The sequence below is a fragment of the Elephas maximus genome, chromosome 6, assembly GCF_024166365.1.
Source record: "Elephas maximus indicus isolate mEleMax1 chromosome 6, mEleMax1 primary haplotype, whole genome shotgun sequence".
Lineage (NCBI taxonomy): Eukaryota > Metazoa > Chordata > Mammalia > Proboscidea > Elephantidae > Elephas > Elephas maximus.
This window is the reverse complement of record NC_064824.1, coordinates 57,353,188-57,374,050: the sequence shown is the minus strand read 5'-3', so window position 1 is coordinate 57,374,050 and position 20,863 is coordinate 57,353,188. Positions and strand designations below refer to the sequence as shown.

Sequence of the window (20,863 nt, the reverse complement as noted above, 5' to 3'; positions counted from 1 at the left end):
CTCTACATTCACAAGCAAGTATCAGAGTCTCTTCTGAGATCCATTTTAGTCTTTTCTTTCCTTCCTGTCTTTTTAATGACCTCTTGCTTTCTTCATGTATGATGTCCTGGATGTTATTCTACAACTCATCTGGTCTTTGGTCATTAGTGTTTGATGCATCAAATCTAATCCTGACATGGTCTAAATCTAGGTAGTATATACACAAGGTCAGGCTTTGGCTCTTTTGGACTTGTTTTAATTTTCTTCAGCTTCAACTCGAACTTGCATATGAGCAATTGCTGGTCTGTTCCTCAGTCAGATCTTGGCCTTGTGCTAACGGATGATATCGAGCTCCCCCATCATCTCTTTCCACTAATATAGTCAATTTGACTCCTGTGTATTTCATCTGGCAAGTCCACATACCAGAAATAATTGATTGATGTTCAACCATATAGCATATGATCAAGAACCGATGATAATGAAGGAAGAAGTCCAAGCTGTACTAAAGGCATTGGCAAAAAACAAGGCTCTAGGAATTGATGGAGTACCAATTCAGATGTTTCAACAAATGCACGCAGGACTGGAAGTGCTCAGTCACCTATGCCAAGAAATTTGGAAGACAGCTACATGGCCAACTGACTGGAAGAGATCCATATTTGTGCCCATTCCAAAGAAAGGTGACCCAACAGAATGCAGAAATTATCAAACAATATGATTAATATCTGCCACCAGTGCTCCAAGTAAAATTTTACTGAAAAAAATTCAAAAGTGGCTGTAACAGTACATCTGCCAGAAATTCAAGCCAGATTCAGAGAGGATGTGGAACAAGGAATACCATTGCTGATGTCAGATGAATCTTGACTGAAAGGAGAGAATGCCAGGGAGATGTTTACCTGTGTTTTATTGACTATGCAAAGGGATTTAACTGTGTGGATCGTAACAAATTATGGATAACATTGCAAAGAATAGGAATTCCAGAACACTTAATTGTGCTCATGTGGAACCTGTACGTAGAACAAGAGGCAGCCATTCAAACAGAAAAAGGAGATACTGCATGTTTTAAAATCAAGAAAGTTGTGCATCAGGGTTGTGTTCTTTCACCATGCTTATTCAATCTGTATGCTGAGCAAATAATCCGAGAAGCCGGACTATATGAAGGATTGGAGGAAGACACATCAACAAACTGCAATATGCAGGTGACACAACCTTGCTTGCTGAAAGTGAACAGGACTTGAAGCACTTACTGATGATGATCAAAGACTACAGCCTTCAGTATGCATTACACCTCAACATAAAAGAAAACAAAAATCCTCACAACAGGACCAAAAAGTAACTTTATGATAAACAGTAAAAAATACTGAAGCTGTCAAGGATTTCATTTTACTTGGATCCACAATCAACGCCCATGGAAGCAGCAGTCAAGAAATCAAAGGACTATTGTACTGGACAAATCTGTGCTGTCAAAGACTTCTTTAAAGTGTAAAAAAGCGAAGATGTCACTTAGAGGACTAAGGGGAATCTGATCCAAGCCATGGTATTTTCAATCACCTCATAAGCATGCGAAAGCTGGACAAAGAATACGGAAAACCTGAAGAAGAATCTATGCATTTGAATTAAGATATATACCAATGGAGTGCCAGAAAAAGGAACAAAACTGTCATGGAAGAATTAGCCAGAATGCTCCTTAGAAGCGAGGATATCGAGATTTCGTCTCACTTACTTTGAACATGTTATCAGGAGGGAGCAGTCCTTGGAGAAGGACATCATGCTTGGCGGAGGGTCAGTGAAAAAGAGAAAGACCCCCAAATAGTTGGACTGACACAGGGGCTCAAACATAGCAGCCACTGTGAGGATGGCGCAGTACCCCCATTTCTTTCTGTTGTCTACAGGGTCGCTAGGAGCCAAAACCGACCCCGTGGCACCTAACAACAACAACAAGCTGCCACACGACGGTGTGCACTTTCCCCTATGCGGTAAGAGAGGCTGTGGTTGCCTTCTCAACAGACCTGTGGGTTGGAGGAGCCATTCCTGAGTGCGGTGCGCTAGGCAGGGGGCAACTGGCTAAACCCGCCTTCCAGGGCGATATCAAGTCCCACCAAGTGCCAGGTCTCCCAAACTTTGTTGATGAAGTGGCCGGGGTCAGGACCCCTCAGCACAAGAGCTTGCGCGGCGCCCCGCTCGCACCCTCGGCACGCACTGCTTGCCTCCACGCCAACCCAGCGCCCTGCAGGTGCTCACAGCTCTCTGGGCTTCGGGCTCCCTCCTCCCTGGGAACTCCCCACCCGCCCCAAGGAGACGCAGATCTGATTGGCCCAAGGAATTGGGGCGGGGCCAGGGCGCCCCTGGAGGCCCCAGGCAAAGGCGCGGGCGGACTAGCCAGACTCACCGGCAGGAGTGGGTGTAGCTTGCGCCCGAGGACGGGGTCTGGCCGCTGAGGCCGGTTCAGGATGAGGACGCGCTGGGCGACTCCCCGCTGCGCGGCGGGGTTCCTCTTGCTGCTCCTCCGGTGCTTGGGCCGTGCAGAGCCCTCTGGCCCCACAGGTAACTGCGGGCGCGTCCGCCCGACAGCCGGTCCAGCGGCGCTGGCCTCAACTCTCCCAGCTCGGCCGACTTTCCGAGACGCGGGTCAGGACTGTGCTCCGGCGTCAGGTCACCGCGTGCTTTTCACGGGGGTCTGGATTCCGAAAATGAGCGGAAGGGGAGACCTGGCGGAGATGGCGCTGCACTGCCCTCGGGGGTCGGGAGAAGGGAGCGGTGGGACGCAAGTGGGCAGGGCTTTTCTGGTGCTGGAGGGACCGGAGTCCACGGTAGACGAGGCCCACAGTCTCTTCTGAAAGGCTCCCCCGCCCCTTCCTCGTCGCCTGTCCTTTAAAATGTTCCTTGCCTGGAGTATGGGGTGCCCCAGAACTCCCTACGCCCCCATCTCGTTCGTTTTCTCCCCTCCTTCGCCCCTGCGTCGGAGGTACTTCCACTCACAGCACCAAGGATGAGCAATGATTCCGCGACCTCCCAGGGCCCACCGTGCGCGTTAGAAAGGGGTCTGGTTAAGCAATCTCCGAATGTGACCAGGAGCATAACTTTGCCATGATGTCCTCACCCACCGCCTAGAGCAGCTACCTTTCCTGCTTATTAGTTTCTGAGTTTCAAACGACCGACCGAAGCTGGGACCTCCTGTCTGTCTCTGAGGAAGCAGGACCAGGAACAGACGTCCTTGCCTGTTGCTCAGGGTAGTGCCAGCCCCACCATCCCCCTTGGCAGCATTTAGGAGATTGCTTTTACTTTCTCTTTTTGCCTTTGCAAAAGGTGTGCTGAGGGCTTTGTTTCTTGGTCAGGCTGTATGATGAGTATCATGGTCTTCCCCACCAACCACTTATGTTATCTGTATGAGGAAGCGAAATCTGGTCAAGAGAGGTGTTTTTTGTTTTCATTTTTTAAAGATTTTGTTTGTTTTGCTGTTATTGAGATTATACACAGCAAAACACACACTCGTTCAACAGCTTCTACAGATATAAATTAGTGACATTGATTACATTGTTCGAGTTGTGCAACCATTCTCACCCTCCTTTCCTGAGATGTTCCTCCCTCTTTACATAAATTCACTGCCCTCTAAGGTTCCAATCTAATCTTCCAAGTTGCTGATGTCAATTTGGTCCCATAAATAGTTCATAAAAGAGCATAATGCTCAAGGCAGACATTTTTCACTAGTTAAACTATAGTTTTAGGAAGACTCCAGGGGATTTGTGTGTGTGTGTGTGTGTGTGTGTGTGTGTGGTTTTGGTGAAAGTTTACAGAGCAATTAGTTTCTCTTTAAACCGTTAATACACAAATTGTTTTGTGACATTGGTTGCCAATCCCACGATGTGTCAACACTCTCCCTTTCTCCACCCCAAGTTCCCTATTTTTATTGGTCCAGTTTTCCTGTCCCTTCCTGCCTTCTCATCTTTGCTTTTGGGGTGGCATGTCCATTAATCTTGTATACATGACTGAACTATGAAGCGCGTTGTTCATGTGTGTTATTGCTGTCTTTATAGACATGTCTAATCTTTGGCTGAAGGATGAACCTCAGGAGTGACTTCAGTACTGAGTTAAAAGGGTTTCTGGGGGCCATACTCTTGGAGTTTCTCCAGTCTCTGTCAGACCAGCAAGCCTGGTCTTTTTTGTGTGTGTGTGTGAATTTGAATTTTGTTCCACATTTTTCTCCTGCTGTGTCCTGGGCCCCTCTATGCAGGGGACATTTTTGGTTTATGGTTTAAAAATTATATCAGGACAGTAGTTTCAGGGCTTCATCCAACTTTCATGGCTCCAGAAATCTGGAGCCCGTGAGAATTTGAAGTTCTGTTTTACATTTCCCCCCTTTTTTTTAATTTTTATTTGTTGTACTGTAGGTGAAGGTTTACAGAACAAACTACTTTCCCATCAAACAGTTAGTACACACATTGTTCTATAACATTGGTTAACAATCCCACGACATGTCAACACTCTCCCTTCTCAACCCTGGGTTACCTATTAACAGCTTTCCTGTTCCCTCCTGCCTTCCAGTCCCTGCCCCAGGGCTGGCGTACCCCTTTAGTCTTGTTTTGCTCCATGGCCCTGTTGAATCTTTGGCTGAAGGGTGAACCTCAGGACTGACCTCACTACTGAGCTGAATGGGTGCCCAGGGGCCATAATCTCAGGGTTTTTCCAGTATTTGTCAGGCCTGTAAGTCTGGTCTTTCTTTTTGGGTTAGAATTTTGTTCTACATTTTTCTCCAGCTCTGTCCAGGACCCTCTACTGTGATCCCTGTCAGAGCAGTCAGTGGTGGTAGCCGGGCACCATCCTCTTGTACTGGACTCAATCTGGTGGAGGCCATGGTAGATGTGGTCCATTAGTCCTTTGGACTAATCTTTCCCTTGTATCTTTAGTTTTCTTTATTCTTCCTTGCTCCCGAAGGGGAGAGACCATTGGAATATCCTACATGGCTGCTCACAGGCTTTTAAGACCTGAGACGCTACTCACCAAAGTATAATGTAGAACATATTCTTTATTAACTATGTTATGCCAGTTGAGCTAGATATTCCCCACAGCCCTCAGCCCAGCAGTTTGGTCCCTAGGGAGTTTGGATGTGTCCTTGGAGCTTCCATGACCTTGCCTTGTACAGGTTGTGCTGGCTTCCCCAGTATTGTGTACTGTCTTACTCTTCACCAAAGTTTCCGCTTTTCTATTGGCTATTAAGTGTTTTTCCATCTCCACCCCTCCCCTTCCTCGTAACGATCAAAGATTGTTTCTTTTTGTATGTAAACCTTTTCATGCATTTTACAGTAGTGGTCTCATACAATATTTGTCCTTTTGTGATTGACTTATTTCACTCAGCATAATGCCCTCCAGATTCATCTATGTTATGAGATGTTTCACAGATTCATTGTTCTTTATCGTTGCATAATACTCCATTGTGTATATGTACCCCAGTTTATCCATTCATCTGTTGATGGGCATCTAGGTTGTTTCCATTTTTTGCTATTGTGAACAAAGCTGCAGTGAACATGGGTGTGCATATGTCTATTCTTGTGATGACTCTTATTTTTCTAGGATATATTCCTAGGAGTGGGATTGCTGGATCATATGGTATTTCCATTTCTAGCTTTATAAGGAAGTGCCATATCGTTTTCCAAAGTGGTTGCATCATTTCCCACCTTTTGATTGGAATTCTTCTATAGAAACTTTGATCAAAGTGTTTAGGAATGGTAGCTGGACACCATCCAGTTCTTCTGGTCTCATAGGAAAGGAGGCAGTTGTTCATGGAGGCAATAGGCACAAATTCCATATCCTTCTATTCCTGACTCTCCTTCTTTTTCTGTTGCTCCAGGCAAATAGAGACCAATTGTACTGGCTTGGATGGCCGATTGCAAGCTTTTAAGACCCCAGGCGCTACGCAATGAACAGAGGCAGTAAACAAATTATTAGGCCAATTAACTGGGGTGTCCCATGAAACCATGACCCTAAAACTCCGTATCAAGAAACTATATCCCCTGAGGATTTTGGTTGTACATAAGCAGCCTCAGCAACTACTCTTTGTTGTTGATGTAAATATGTCTGTCATATGGTCAAGAGAGTTTTTGAAAAATGTTGCTAAATTGCTTGTGGGTCTTAATTTTCTTTGTAACTAATCTGTTATGATCCAATTTAGGCTTTCTTCAGAGAGTGAAGGGAAGAGGTTTCTCAGAGTGTGAGTGATATCACCCTGTTTACTTCAAGGACCATTTAATGGATCCTGCTTTGAATCATTCCTCCCCATTCTTCTCTGACATTCTAGGTGTTAGGAACTGCCAAAAAATCGATTAATAATGCAGTCCTTTATTGCTGTGAGAATTCTATGTTGCCTGCCCTGCAACTCCCCAAGGAAAATTTCTCTGCAGCAACTAAATAAAGTAAAAATATACTAAACTTTCAATCACTAACCTCTTTGATTCCTCCTACACTTACTTTAGCCCTGTTCTGTGTCCCCACAGAATTCAAGTTTTCCTTTATTTTTGCAGTCTCTACAGTCATTGTGCTTTCCACCCACCCAAAGCAAGAGCACTTGGCTTAACTACTTTCTCCCTGCAGTAGGTTCCCGCAAGTATTTGTTTTCCTGTATCCTTTCTCAACCTAAGCAGCTCTGGTCAACCTTCTCTCACCCTGAGACTAAATTTGTGGCCTTATTAGGGGATACATCGGAATTTTGAAACCTCAGCCATTTTGATTGCTTGTTTGGCAGTGTGTCAGCTTCCTGATGCTGTTGATGGCATGTAAGCAGCTAGGCTTGTGCAAGTGGGCTCCATTGCCCAGTAGCAGAAGGAGAACCTCTGTGTCCTTGGGGAGATGCCAATTGCTTAGTTTCCTTTTTACCTGCTTCTTGGAGAGGTAACAGCTTGAAGTAAATCAATCCCTCAGGGACTCCTGAGGTATCTGCCAGCCCACACCACCCAATCTGTATCCCATGACTTTCTGGCTCCCAGGCAACTGCCATGGACCCAGGCACCACTTCAGGGCCTGTTATTCAACTAGCAAACCCCAACTTCTGATTCTCTCCTACTGCATTCATCCACTCTGCACGCACAGTAGAGACTCCACAAAGTGCCTGCAGTGTGAGTTGTGGAAGTTCCCCTGAAACTATAAATGCTGTAAGCTTCATTCTCTTGCCTTGCCAAGCCATTTCACTCTCCATTTGTCTGTGGCTTATAAAATGTCGATATCCAGCTTCTTTCAGAATGTGCAAAGCTCTTTGGCTTACAACTTATCAGAAAAGGGTTGTGCAGTGATCAGACAATCAGATAACACCGAGAGAGATAGTTTTCCTTTGAGGGTTGTGGAAATACTAAAAATTCACTTTCAATTTATGATAATGCTTTTTAGCCATTTCCTTTTTATATAAAATGAAGCATACAAAAAGTGCTATTAGGGGTAATGAAGCTTTTTTTTTTTTTTTTTTTTAATCAACCTCTGCCTTTTAGATTTGTCCTAATACTGCATTTGAAGGTAACAGTTAAAATTCCATTTAGGATCAGCGTGAGGTTGTAAAGTGAACAAGATGTGACATAAATCTATCAATAATGTTTTATAAATTGCTCTGTAATTGCATTTTCAGAGTGTAATACATTTCTAAAATATTTTCAGTATCTAATAGCAGATTTTCTAGATATGGAATTATTTTACACTTCCTCGGTCCTTCTTATCTCTCTTCTATGTATCATCCCAAAAGGATCACAAGACTCAGGCGGAGTGAACAGCTTCTGCTAAGGGTGAAGAAGGAGATGAGAAAACATGAAGGTGCACAGTACTCTCCCTAACTGGCGTATTATGTGTGAATGGTTATGTATTATGTGTGAAGGCTAATAAATCATATCAATGATTAATACCCTTGCTAAGTGACTACTATAGGTGTTAAACATTGGTTTTGCGTATTTGGTTCAAATATATGTTTAGACTGAGAGCAGGTATCTACCTTCAGAGATGTTAGCAATTCAGTAATTGCTCCTCGGTGCTACTCCATACCTCTCCTATAGTGTTTCAAAGTTCATAAGAGTTTGTTAAGTCCACAGATGTCCCAGAAGTAAAACATGTGTAGTAAATGGGAAAGGGTAAATTTTTTTTTTTACTTTCCAAAGAATATTTATAAAGCAGCACCGTCACCTAAGTGCACATGTCCGATACAAGTAAGATTAGAATGATGTGAAATGGCAGTAGCATGACATAATAAGGTTGTGGACATCTGATCAAGAATAGTATGAGTCAAACTCAGCAAAGACTAGCAAAGCCCTCAAGGCTAGGGAAGCCATTGTCTTATGGAACCATAAGATGTTACCACTAGAAATGGCTTTCCATATCTTCTGTCTCACAGCTTTCATCTTACGTTTGAAGAAGCGAGGGCCCTGGGTTGGTTAGTGACCTGCCAAGTTCTCCTGGTTGACTGGTAGCAGATGTTGGTCTTCACCCTGGGACCCCTAACTCCTTATTCCCCTGCTCTTTCCACTGGACTGCACTGGATTCCGAGAAGGAAACTTGAAAACTCTAGAACTCTAAGATGCAAAGGGAGGCAAAACTGCAGCTTTCTCAGTTCACCTGCTTCGGGTTAAGGGACACAGAGCACAGTGCCCAGAGAGAGGCCAGTGAGAGTACAGGGCAGGAGAGAGGAAGGTTCTGGCAATGGTGGCGGCCACCCATTCTCCTGTAGGAGCAAGTTTTTTTTTTTTTCCTATTGTAATTCCTGATACTTTGGAACACAAGATTCATTTTGGAGAGGTGGGAGAATATAGTTTGGGAAAGAGGTAGATTAAGGACCTGGATGGCTATTGACTATGTGAGAGAAGGGTGTTAGAGAAAATGTGAGTGGTACTCTTTAATATAGAGATTTGAAAACAGAAATAACTTTAAGCCTTAAAGGATTTTTTTTTTTTTTGTTCTTATTGTTTCTGTAGCTGGTATTTAAAGAAAAAAAAAATTGTGTCGGGAGTCCAAACTCTAGTTGGATTTAATTTTATTCTTACTATTTACATGGTGAAATTCCCCTGAAGTCATCATTCCCCAGTATGAGAATTTTGAACTCTGAAAACCCATGAACCATGACTAGAAAAGGCATCTGGCGTTGGTAAAACCAGTGATTGTGAAACTGGTATCAAAATACAGGTACCTTTTCGGGGACCAAAATTTTACGGTCGTTCTACTTAACTCCTTGGTTCATTGACAGTGGTTGTTTAAGCTTGTCTAAAATATTCCAGCTTCACCCTCAACATGTTCTGTGCTATAATTATCTAAAAAAAAAAATTTTTTTTTTTTTGGTAAAAAAACTGACTAAATTGTTCAACTGCAGTCTGTTTTAAGGAGTTCCAGGGTGGTACAAACTGGTAAGCACTTAACTATTAAATGAAGGGTGGGTGGTTTGAACCCACCCAGAGGTCCATTCTGAAAGGCCACAGCCCAAAACCAAAAAAAACAAAACAAAAAAACCCCATTGCCGTCTAGTTGATTCTGGCTCATAGTGACCCTATAGGACAGAGTAGAACTGGCCCATAGAGTTTCCAAGGAGCGCCTGGTGAATTCAAACTGCCTACCTTCTGGTTAGCACTTAACCACTATGTCACCAGGGTTTCCTAAAAACCCTGTGGAGCAGTTTTACTCTGCTTGCGTGGGCTTGCCATGAGCCACAATCAACTTGGCTGGCAACTAACAGCAAGAGTCTGTTGTAAAAGTTGTGAATCTTGCTACAGAAGTTCAGGTGTGGAAGGAAAACAATGCATTGCTTTATTTTTATGAAACCAAACTAAATTTGATTCCGAGCTCCCAGTCCACCAAGTCCGCAGAACTTCCCTTTTTGTGATCACTGGAGTCTTCCCCAGCTCATGGAAAGATGCAGGTCTTTAGTAGAACATTCAGGGAGTAGCTCCCTTTAGTCTTTCACACACTCGTTATTTCCTATAGTCTTCCAGAGTTCGTAAGAGGTTGTTAAGTCCGTGGGTGTCCCAGAAGTAAAATATGTATAGTAAATGGAAAAGAGTAATCTCCCGGGCTGTTGAATCCAGTCGCTCAGGTGATTCCTGAAGCTCAGGGTCCCGTCTCCCTAGGTGATCCACACAGTCAGTCCCGCCCACCCCACCTTCCCTAGGTACTGTCACCTTTCTGGAGGTGCTTCTGTGGAGCTGGCAATACATCCTTTTTACTCTCAGAACCCAGACCTCCATTTCCTCTCACCCCTTTACACCACTCTTCTACTTCTGCTTTCACAGAAGGCTCCCCATCTCCTCTGAGATACCTCAGTGAGCTTAGCTTCCACCAAAGGTCTGGGATGGGGTTGGGGGGGTAAGGGGGGTGGGGTATGGAGTGGAGGGGGAAAGGCTGTCTTTGAGCAAATTCTCCTTCTGCCTTGCTGCACTAACTTCCCGTGAGGCAGAGGAGCAGAACAGAGGACTGGCTACATGCTTCAGCCAGGGGCAGGGAACAGACCCAAAAACCCAAACCCAGTGCCGTCAAGTCGGTTCCGACTCATAGCGACCTTACAGACAGTGAGAGCCAAATACACATTCATCATGTCATACTTTATCCTGCTGCAGAGGCCAAAGTGTGAGCAAGTCAGGGTTGTGGTCACAAATGGCTCAGCTTATTTTTCATTGACCACAGACCACCTGTCTAAGGAATATGAAAACTTAAGGAGCTTCTCTCATGGAATTACAATAGCAAATACACGTACTGTTCTAAGTGCTTTATATGTATTAGCTCACTTAATCTTCACAGTAACTGTATGAAGTAGGTACTGTTATTTTCCTTATTTTACCCATAGAGAAAACTGAGGCACAAAGTGATTAAATAACTTGGCCTGGTCACATGGTTAAGAAGTAGCAGAGGCAGCATTTGAACCAGATGGTCCATTTCTGAAGCCTCTGTCCTCAGGCCACGACTGTCCTTTTTTTTTACCTTTGTGTAGTACATGGCAGGTTATAAAGTACTGAGAGTAGGAACAGGCCAGTGGCCCTCAGACTCTCCTCAGAAAGCAAGGACCAAGACACATTGATCATATAATTCAGAATCCTGAAATATCTTCCTTGACTGTCTTCACCCAGGTAATGACCCATTCACCATCGTCAATGCCAACACGGGCAAGTGCATCAAGCCACTGAATGACTGGATTGTAGCAAAGGACTGTCAGAAAACCGGGGACATGTTATGGAAATGGGTGTCCCAGCATCGGCTCTTTCATTTGCAATCCCAGAAGTGCCTCGGCCTAAATATTACCAAACCATTAGATTCCTTGAGAATGTTTACCTGTGACTCGACTGCCATGCTGTGGTGGAAGTGTGAGCACAACTCTCTGCATGGTGCTGCACAGTACAGGCTGACTCTGAAGGATGGACATGCAATAGCAAGTGCAAATTCATCTGATGTCTGGATGAAAGGAGGCACAGAGGAGAGCCTTTGTGACCAACCTTATCATGGTGAGTATTCGAGATGATCTGACTTATTTACTGTTGTGCTTGTTAAATGTGGTTTTGGGTAAGCACAACTGAGTAAAAATAAAGGTATACACTGGTGAGGGAAGTGAGCTAGCGTTCAGCTCCAGTCGCTGAGCAGTTACTTTGACCTACATTCTTAGCACATCCCTCTGAGGTCGGTGGTATTTGCCCCCTTTTTACAGGTAAGGCTGGGAGATGTTAAGCGCCTTGCCAGAGGTCACACAACCATTTTGTGGTAAAACTCAGATTTGAAATCTAGGAGATGCCTGAGCCTGTGTATTTACTATGATTCCAATCTGAACTCGAGGAAAGACAACTTTAGACTACCAGGAACTCTTTCATACAGGATGAAAGTCAAATACTCTGGTAAAATAGAGCTTGTTCTAAGTAAAAAAAAAAAAAAAAGAAGGAAGAAAAAGAAAAAAATATATTTTTCTTTGCCTATTTTTTTTTATACATTAAAAAAAATTTTTATTGTGGTAAAATATATGTAACAAAATGTTTGCCATTTTAAGTGTACAATTCAGTAACATTAATTGCACTCACCTTGTTGTGCAACCATTACCACTATCCATTTCCAAAAGCTTTTCATCACCCCGAACAGAAGCTCAGTGTCCCTTAAGCAAAAACTCTCCATTCCATCTTCCCCCAGCCCAATAACCACGGGTAAATTTTGGTCTCTATGCATTTGACTGTTCTAGATATTTCATATGAGTGGGATTATGTATTTGTCCTTTTATATCTGACTTATTTCACTCAACATAATGTTTTCAAGGTTGATCTATGTCGTGGCATGAATCAGAACTTTATTTCTTTCTATAACTTGGTATAGTTCATTATATGGCTGTGCCACATTTTGTTTATTTATACATCTGTTGATGGACACTTGAGTTGTTTCTACCTTTTGGCTATTGTAAATAGTGCTGCAAAGAACCTTGGTGCACGTGTTTCCTTGCCTACAGATTTTGATATCATGGAAAAATTTTAATAGCCTCATCTTGGTGTACTTATTTATTTTTATTTTTGGCATGACTATCATACTTTGATGTTTGTGTTTGTGATTCTGCATTTTAAGGGTGGACTTCTTAATTGCATCCAAAAATAAGTATATGAATATTGCCTTGGGGGCACTGATCGTGAACTTTGCTCTTACTATCAGGACTCGATTACAATAAGTTTCCAAGTTTAAAAAAAATGAGATTGCTTTCTTAAACCATTAAATGTAACTAGCTATCACCAAACAAATATTTTTCATTATGCTGTTCTAAATTACATCAAATGTTGATAGATATCATTTCTTATATGTTTTATTATCTCACCCTTGCCTTTCTTTAGAAATTTATACAACTTTGAAGAGGTTTTCCTTTTCTTTTGAAGTTTATTTAAGTTAAATTTGGTCTCAGACTCAGGATGGCAGCTTTTCTCCCACTCTTCCCATTACCTGTATGAGTTTTTCTCTTGAGGGAGCTTCTTTCCAGTTCCCAGAGAAGATAAACAGCTGCTAAGGAGAATGTCAAGTTCTGTTGTTATGGGGAGATATTAGAGAATTCGAGATGGGGTTTTCCTTCTCTTCAATCCCCCACCTTTGAGGAGTTGAGCAATTCTGTTTCTGCTAATTGGCTTCCTCTTAAACTCACAAAACAATTGCCTTTTGGATACTATTTAAAAATTTAAATTTTGTGCTACGAAGAAAGCCTTTCTGTAATGGCAACTAAGGGAAGACATGGAACCAAACTGAGAACAAAATGCTTTTTGAACTAAATTTAACTTGTTTCATTGGATTCGTTCAGGGGTCAGAAAGGGAAATTTTCTCGGCAGGGCTCTTTCGGTCTTCTGCCCCCCCAATTCTTTTGAGGGGCATACTTGTAATCTTCTCAAAAATCCCTCAGTCTCCAAAGTGTCAGCATTTTAATGTAACCAGTTTTTTATATCGTGTACCTTATTTTATGCATTTATCATGTTCTTCTGAGATGAGGTCCGTGGGCTTCACGTGGCTGCCAAAGTGACCAACAGTGCAAAGAAGATTAAGAACCCTCCTGAGATACTATCCCATGCGGAGCTAAACAGTACCACCACCAAGAACTCACAGCATAAAGTGTTTCCTGACCTTGCCAAATACAATATTTGGAACACTAAATTCAGAAAAAGTACATATAGTTCTGATGAGTCAAGACATACCTCAGGTTTTAATTAGCACAGAGGCCATACTTGGTATTACAGAAATGAAAAGTTTTAGAAAAGAACTTAGAGTTCCACAAGGAGTAGTAATTGTGCCCAGGGACTCTCCTTTTCATTGTTGTAATATGGGAAGAGAAATTGGTCATGAGCTATTGGGACGTTTTGGTGTGGTTAAAAACAAACCGTGAGTAATAAAGAGGATCCTTATAAAATGTAAGGCCAACATACTCTTTTTCAGAGACACTCTGTTCAAAGCCATTTATGGGAAAATAAAACCAGTTTTCCTTAAAAGATTGTGTACAAATAAACTAAAAAAGCCAAAGCTGCTGCCATTGACTCAATTCCGACTGATAGTGACCCTATAGGACTGTCCGATAGAGTTCCAAGGAGCACCTAATGAATTTGAACTGCTGACCTTTTGTTTAGCAGCCCTAGCTCTTAACCACTATGCTACCAGGGTTTCCCAAATAAAAGCACCTAGATTATTCTTAGCTTTTGCTGCACTGCTGCTTAATACATTCAAAACTGTTAAGCCTTACGCTTCAGTTAAATGAACACTTGAGAATAGTAGAGGATGTAGATCAAAACTGTCTTGAGCATATTTTTAAGCAGGGCCTCAAACCGGTCCTGCTCAGTTCAGTCATAGCCAACAAAGCGAAACCTGAACGAACCCAAATTTTTAAGATGTGGATGAGGTGGAACAATAAGCAGAATGGGAAAAATTACGGGTTGAAGCCCTGCTAGAAACTTAATCTTCCTCTTAGAAAACAAGGGCAGCATGCGTGTTGCATAGCAACCAAATCTCTTGACCAGCAGAGTCAGAAACAGTGGTATCCTGCTCAAAAATGCTGGCCTACTGCTCTGCTTTGAATGTCCACACCATTTTGAATGTGCATAGCTCTCCTCAGCCCTGGCAATAATCCCATTTCCCACATCAGGCTCCTGAAAAGGCTTACTACACCTCTTCCAAGTCTCCCATTCCAGGGCTTTGAGCCACAATTTTTCCTGGTCCACTTCACCCAGATTTTAAAAATTCAGCTCTGTTCTGGTTTTGTTTCATCAACCATGACTGAACTGGTTTGAAGTGATTTGAAGCCCTGCTTTTAAGCAAATCCCTGAGACATTTTGAGGGACCCTAAAGACCTGATAAAGGGTAATGAAATCTGATTACTATGCTTTACATAATAGCTATTGTTTGATCTGATCATTACCAAGGTTTTAAACAGTTAGCTGTTCTGTAAAAACACCTTTCCAAATGAACTGTTACCAACGTAAGTATTAAGTACATCCTCCAGCATTTCCAGACATATTTGAGGTTGGAATTTTTTTTTTTCAGTTCTTTTCTTGTACCAGAGGAAATTATTAAAGGAAAGCTAAATTTGCTACCTCACTGGCCACCAGCTGGTCCTATGACTGTCCAGCCAAAGCCAGTTCTTCTTTCATAACCTGAATTACCATCCCTTTTCCCTCTCTACTCGTGAGAAAAATATGGCAGTCTGCTTCTGTAGATTTACAGCCTTGGAAACCCTATGGGGCAATTCTACTCTGTCTACAGTGTCACTGTGAGTCAGATTTGACTTGACAGCAGTAGATTTGGTTTGGTTTGATTTTCCCTCTCCAAAGGAGCTCTGGTGGCACGGTGATTATTTGTTCCACTGGTAGCTGAATGGTCAGAGGTTTGAACCCACCATCTGCTCCATGGAGGAAGATGCAGCAGCCTGCTTCCGTAAAGATTACAGCCTTGGAAGCCCTATGGGGTACCTCTACGCTGTCCTGTAGGGTGGCTATGAGTCAGAAGTCAACTCATTTGCAATGGGTTAGGGTTGCCTTTCCAAGAACTCTTTCAGATGCCCAGCAGCTCTTCCTCTCATGTCTTGAAAACCCACAGTCCTAATTCTACCACCCGTCTCTGAACAATGGGGCTATCTGTCCACCTCTCTAACTCCACAGGTAGTTCCACCTTCAGTGATTCCAAGGTATTTTACCTTCAGTGATTCCAAGGTATTTTTCTAGCCCTGTCGTTACTGTCAGGGCAGTGGTGTTTCAGTGGTAGAATTATCACCTCCCATGTGGAAGACCTGGGTTCACTTCCCAGCCAGTGCACTTCAAGTGCAGCCACCACCTACCTGTCTGTCATTGAAGGCTTGTGTGATGCTACCAGGACTTTGAACCAGTTTGCTCTGGTTCAAACCCCTGCTGATAATTTGCATTTCTAACAAATTCCCAGGTGATGCTAACGCTGCTGATTTTTTAAAAAATAGTTTAGCAGATTTTATTTCCACAAACATTTAAAGATTGTTTTCAAATGTAATCAGCTATACTCTTCATAAATCTAATACATCTATTTTATAACATCTTAAAAGGTAGAAGAATAGCAGTTAATAAAGAGTTGATCAGCAAACTTACATTAAAACAGATTACAGCAGACTACATGGATGTATTTTTTATTTCTCTGGTTTTGTTCTTCTAATTTTTTTTTTTTTTAATTTTCCATATTTCTTCCCAGGAATACAATTTACATGTCAAACTTAAAGTCAGAGTTATCTTTTCTGGACCAGCTGAGGCTGCAGATTACCCAGGAGGATATTCTGGCTTTTACAGTTACATTTTATCCGTTACAATAAAACTGTTCAATTTATTGGCTCTGCACCAATCACATAGATTTTATTTATTTTTTGACCCCAGTCAGTCCTCCCCATGTAATGTTTGTTTTGAGTCTTTTATTTTTACAGCATAGCCTGGTTAGGGACCAGTTCCTAGAGCCACTAGTAGAGCATTCTTATCCATAAGAATCACCTGGGGATCTTGTTAAACTGTAGATTCTTATTTAGCATCTCTGGGGTGGAAAGACAAATTCTCAGCAGTGCTTCGAACCAGTTCGGTCTGGTTGGAACCCCTGGTTGCTGTGATGCTGAACAGGTTTCAGTGAAGCTTCCAGACTAAGATGGGCTAGGAAGAAAGGCCTGGCAACCTACTTGTGAAAATCATCCTGTGAAAACTATATGGATCACAGAGTCTGATCCTGTTGTACATGGGTCACCATGAGGCAGGGGCCAACTCAGTGGCAGCCAACAACAACAACTCTTACTAAAAAAGATAGATTGTAAATTAACTTTAGTCAGGGCCCTAAAGGAGTGAGTGAATCCTTACTTGATCACGCTAAGATCTATTAGCTCATATATCACACAACAATAAATGAAGCTTTACAAGGATGATCTTTTTGAATTCTCATGAACAGCCCTATGGGGTAGATACTATATTATTTTCAATTTGTAAATGCAGAAACTAAGGCAAATAGAGGTTACAGAGCTTGCCTACAGCCACACAGTTGGTCAATGAGGGGCTCAGGATTCAAGTCCAGATCTGAGCAATCAGCTTCCATGCTCCTAATTACCCCATTACAGAACCTACCTAGATATTGTAATCATGTAAGTAAAAACAACAATCTTTCTTTAAAAACTGTTTTAGAAATTAACTAACTAAAGCAGATTATCCAGTTTTTAATTCCTCTTTCCTCTACTTCCTCCCCAACCCACAGAGATGTATACCAGAGATGGGAACTCATATGGAAGGCCTTGTGAATTTCCATTCTTAATTAATGGCACGTGGCACCATGAGTGCATTGTTGATGAAAATCATAGTGGTCCATGGTGTGCAACCACCTTAAATTATGAATATGATCAAAAGTGGGGCATCTGCTTAAAACCAGGTATGTATGGGTTGCCTAACTTTACATATAGAAAGAAGAAGATACCATTTATATGAGGCAAAAAGAAGAAGGAAGTGTACAAGATGACTCAAAAATGACCTTGAGAAGTATTTATATTTTGGGAAGGCACAGAGAGAAATGTGTGTAGCTTTGAGTTTGCTTTCAAAAGTAGGTTGGGAAAGAAAATCAAGATGGGATGGAGTCATGAAAAACAAAGAAGGAGGGAGTGTTCTATGACATAAATACCTCACAAAGGGAGGAGAAGTGAAAAAGGCATGGGCAGTTAAGAAATTGCTGCTGACCTTTAATATTTCATGGAACAATTCCAGAAGACTAGCAGTAGTGGAATCTGGGTGCTAGTGGACTGATGCATGAAGAGAAGAGGAGAGTAATCCTCTTAAGTTTCATGGAGAGGTAAAGGAGAGAACAAGGTGGTAGTTTGTGGAGGAGATAGGTTGAAGAAACACTTTTAGGAAAATGGAGACTTAGGTGTGTTTACAGCCTGAAGAGCAGGAGAGAGAAGAGACAGATATCCCTGGCCCTGTCAAAATTGGTGATGTTGTTCCCTCTGCCATTCCTATATGTTGGACAGAACACTTTTCTAGTTGCTTCTTATTTGAAGAAAACTATTCAGGGTGTGCTAAAGAATTCACTGTTGTAGGCTTATGGAACAAAACAACACTAAAGGGGCACACCAGCCCTGGGGCAGGGACTGGAAGGCAGGAGGGAACAGGAAAACTGGTAATAGGGAACCCAGGATTGAAAAAGGAGAGTGTTGACATGTTGTGGGATTGTTAACAAATGTCACAGAACAGTGTGTGTACTAACTGTTTGATGAGAAACTGGTTCTGTAAACCTTCATCTGAAGTACAATAAAAAAATTAAAAAAGAATTTGCTGTTCTTTAGAAAGAGAGCGAGAGATCAAAGCAGCAGTTATATCACCGTTTAGTATACAACTGAGACATTTATTCTCTAATTAGGTGAATTACAGGGAGCATAGTACTTGGCATGTGATAAGTGCTCAAGAAATATTTTTTGAAGGGCAGTGGGTTCAATGGGTTGGGAGAATCTATAGCAAAGAGGAAAGGAAAGAGTTTGAGACCTAAGTACTTATAGTTAATACTTACAGGGCTCTGTCATGTGTTAGATACTGTTCTAAGAACTCAACATACTTTAACACATTCGATCCTAACAGCAACCCTGTATCTACCCTGTAAAACCCATTGCTATCGAGTCGATTCCAACTCATAGCAACTCTGTAGGACAGAGTAGAACTGCCCCATTGTTTCCAAAAAGAAGCTGGTGAATTTGAACTGCCAACCTCTTTGTTAACAGCCGTAGCGCTTAACCACTACGCCACCAGGGTTTCCACCCTATAAGATAGGTACATTACTTATCCCCATTTTACAGATGAGGGAAGTGAGGCACCAAGGGGTTAAATTACTTGCCTAAGGTCACACAGCTACTAGATAGCAGAGCCAGGTTTCAAACCCAGGAAATACGGCTTTGAAATCCTTGCTCCAAACTGCTGTACTATCTTTCCTCAAGTAGCCAACCCAGGGTTGTTAGTAATGCTGATTTCTCATTAAAGAAAGTTGAGCTTCAAAATGGCAAGTTCTAAGCAACTCAATTGGTTATATTGACCCAAAGTTTCTCAAACATCAGGGTGGAACAGAATCACTTGGAGAATTTCTTAGATCACACATTGCTGGGCACCCCCTCCAGAGACTGAGTTAGTAGATTTGGGGCAGGGCCCAAGAATTTGCATTTTAATGAGCTTCCAGGTGCCAAGGATGCTGGTCATCTGGGAAGCACTTAGGTAAAGACTTTCCAATACTTGGAAGCTACTTAAAGATAGCAAGCTGTATTTCAGCTGTAATTGATAACCAGACCAACGCCAAACCCACTTCTGTTGAGATAATTCTGACTCATAGCGACCCTATAGGACAGCGCAGAACTGCCCCACAGGGTTTCCAAAGAGTGGCTGGCGGATTCGAACTGCCAACCTTTTGGTTAGCAGCTGAGTTCTTAACCACTGGCCCTGATAACCAGCAGAGTTTAATTACCAAAAAAACCCACGCTGCCCTTGAATGAATTCTGCCTCATAGTGACCCTATAAGGCAGAGTAGAACTGCCCCCATAGGGTTTCCAAGGCTGTAAATCTTTACGGCAGTAGAGTGCCTCATCGATCTCTGTGGAATGGCTGGTGGATTCGAACTGCTGACCTTTCGGTTAGCAGGTGAGCATTTTAATCACTGCACCACCAAGACTCCAGAGTTTAACCAGATATTAATTCCATTTAAATCTCACTATCATTCAGAATAGAAATTTTGGATATGGAAGGGACCTTAGAGGTTATTCAGTGAAACCCCTCATTTCTCACGTGAGAAGCAGCAGGCCCAGCACCGATGAAATGACCTGCTCTGGTCACACCACCTTTCTGTGGAGCTGGTAGAGAATTCAGGATTCCTGATCCTCATGACCCTGTGTATTTACCCCAGTCTACCTTGCTGCCTAATGACCGAAAACCAGATGATTTGTGGGATGACATTAAGGACACCATACATTAAGAAAGCAAAAGGTCATTAAAAAGACAGGAAAGAAAGAAAAGACCAAAATGGATGTCAGAAGAGACTCTGAAATTTGCTCCTAAACATAGAGTAGCTAAAGCGAATGGAAGAGATGACAAAGAAAAGAGCTGAACAGAAGATTTCAAAGGTCAGCTCGAGAAGACAAAGTCAAATATTGTAATGAAATATGCAAGTATCTAGAGTTAGAAAGCCAAAAGGGAAGAATATGCTCAGCATTTCTGAATCTGAAAGAAATGAAGAAAAAATTCAAGCCTCAATTTGTAATATTAAAAGAGTCTAAGGGCAAAATATTGGATGACACGGGAAACCTCAAAAGAAGATGGAAGGAATACACAGAGTCACTGTATGAAAAAGGATTGTTCAGTGTTCAAACATATCGGGATGTAGCACTAGCACATGATCAAGAACCAACAGTAGTGAAGGAAAAAGTCCAAGCTATACTAAGGCATTGGTGAAAAACAAGAAGAGAAGTAAAAAAAAAAAGCGGCTCCAGATATTGACGGAATATCAACTGAGATGTTTCAACAAATGGATACAGCACTGGAGGGTGCTCACTTGTCTAGCAGGTCTAGAAATTTGAAAGACAGGTACCTGGCCAACCAACTGGAAAAGATCCGCATTTGTGCCCATTCCAAAGAAAGGTGATTCAACAAAATGTGGAAATTATCGAACAGTGTCATTAATATCACGTGCAAGTAAAATTTTGCTGAAGATCAGTCAAAAGCAGTTGTAGCAGTGCATTGACAGGGTAGTGCCAGAAATTCAAGCTGGATGCAGAAGAGAACATGGAATGAGGGATATCATTGCTGATGTCAGATGAGTCTTGGCTAAAAGCAAAGAATATCTGAAAGATGTTTACCTGTGTTTTATTGAGTATGCAAAGGCGTTCAACTCTGTGGATCATAAAAAATTATGAATAACATTGTGAAAAATGGGGAATTCCAGA

At 42.2% G+C, this 20,863-nt stretch overlaps 1 protein-coding gene across 2 annotated transcripts in view; it reads left to right on the top strand.

Moving 5' to 3' along the window:
- Positions 1-2,326: 2,326 nt before the first annotated feature.
- Positions 2,327-20,863, top strand: part of LY75 (lymphocyte antigen 75) — a 157,746-nt gene continuing 139,209 nt past the window's right edge. For both annotated transcript variants that reach the window (XM_049888785.1, XM_049888784.1), the window contains exons 1-3: positions 2,327-2,520; positions 11,049-11,420; positions 17,155-17,325. In XM_049888785.1, coding sequence (XP_049744742.1) covers positions 2,427-2,520; positions 11,049-11,420; positions 17,155-17,325 — 637 coding nt within the window. In that variant the 5' untranslated portion in view covers positions 2,327-2,426. The remainder of the gene's footprint in view (positions 2,521-11,048; positions 11,421-17,154; positions 17,326-20,863) is intronic.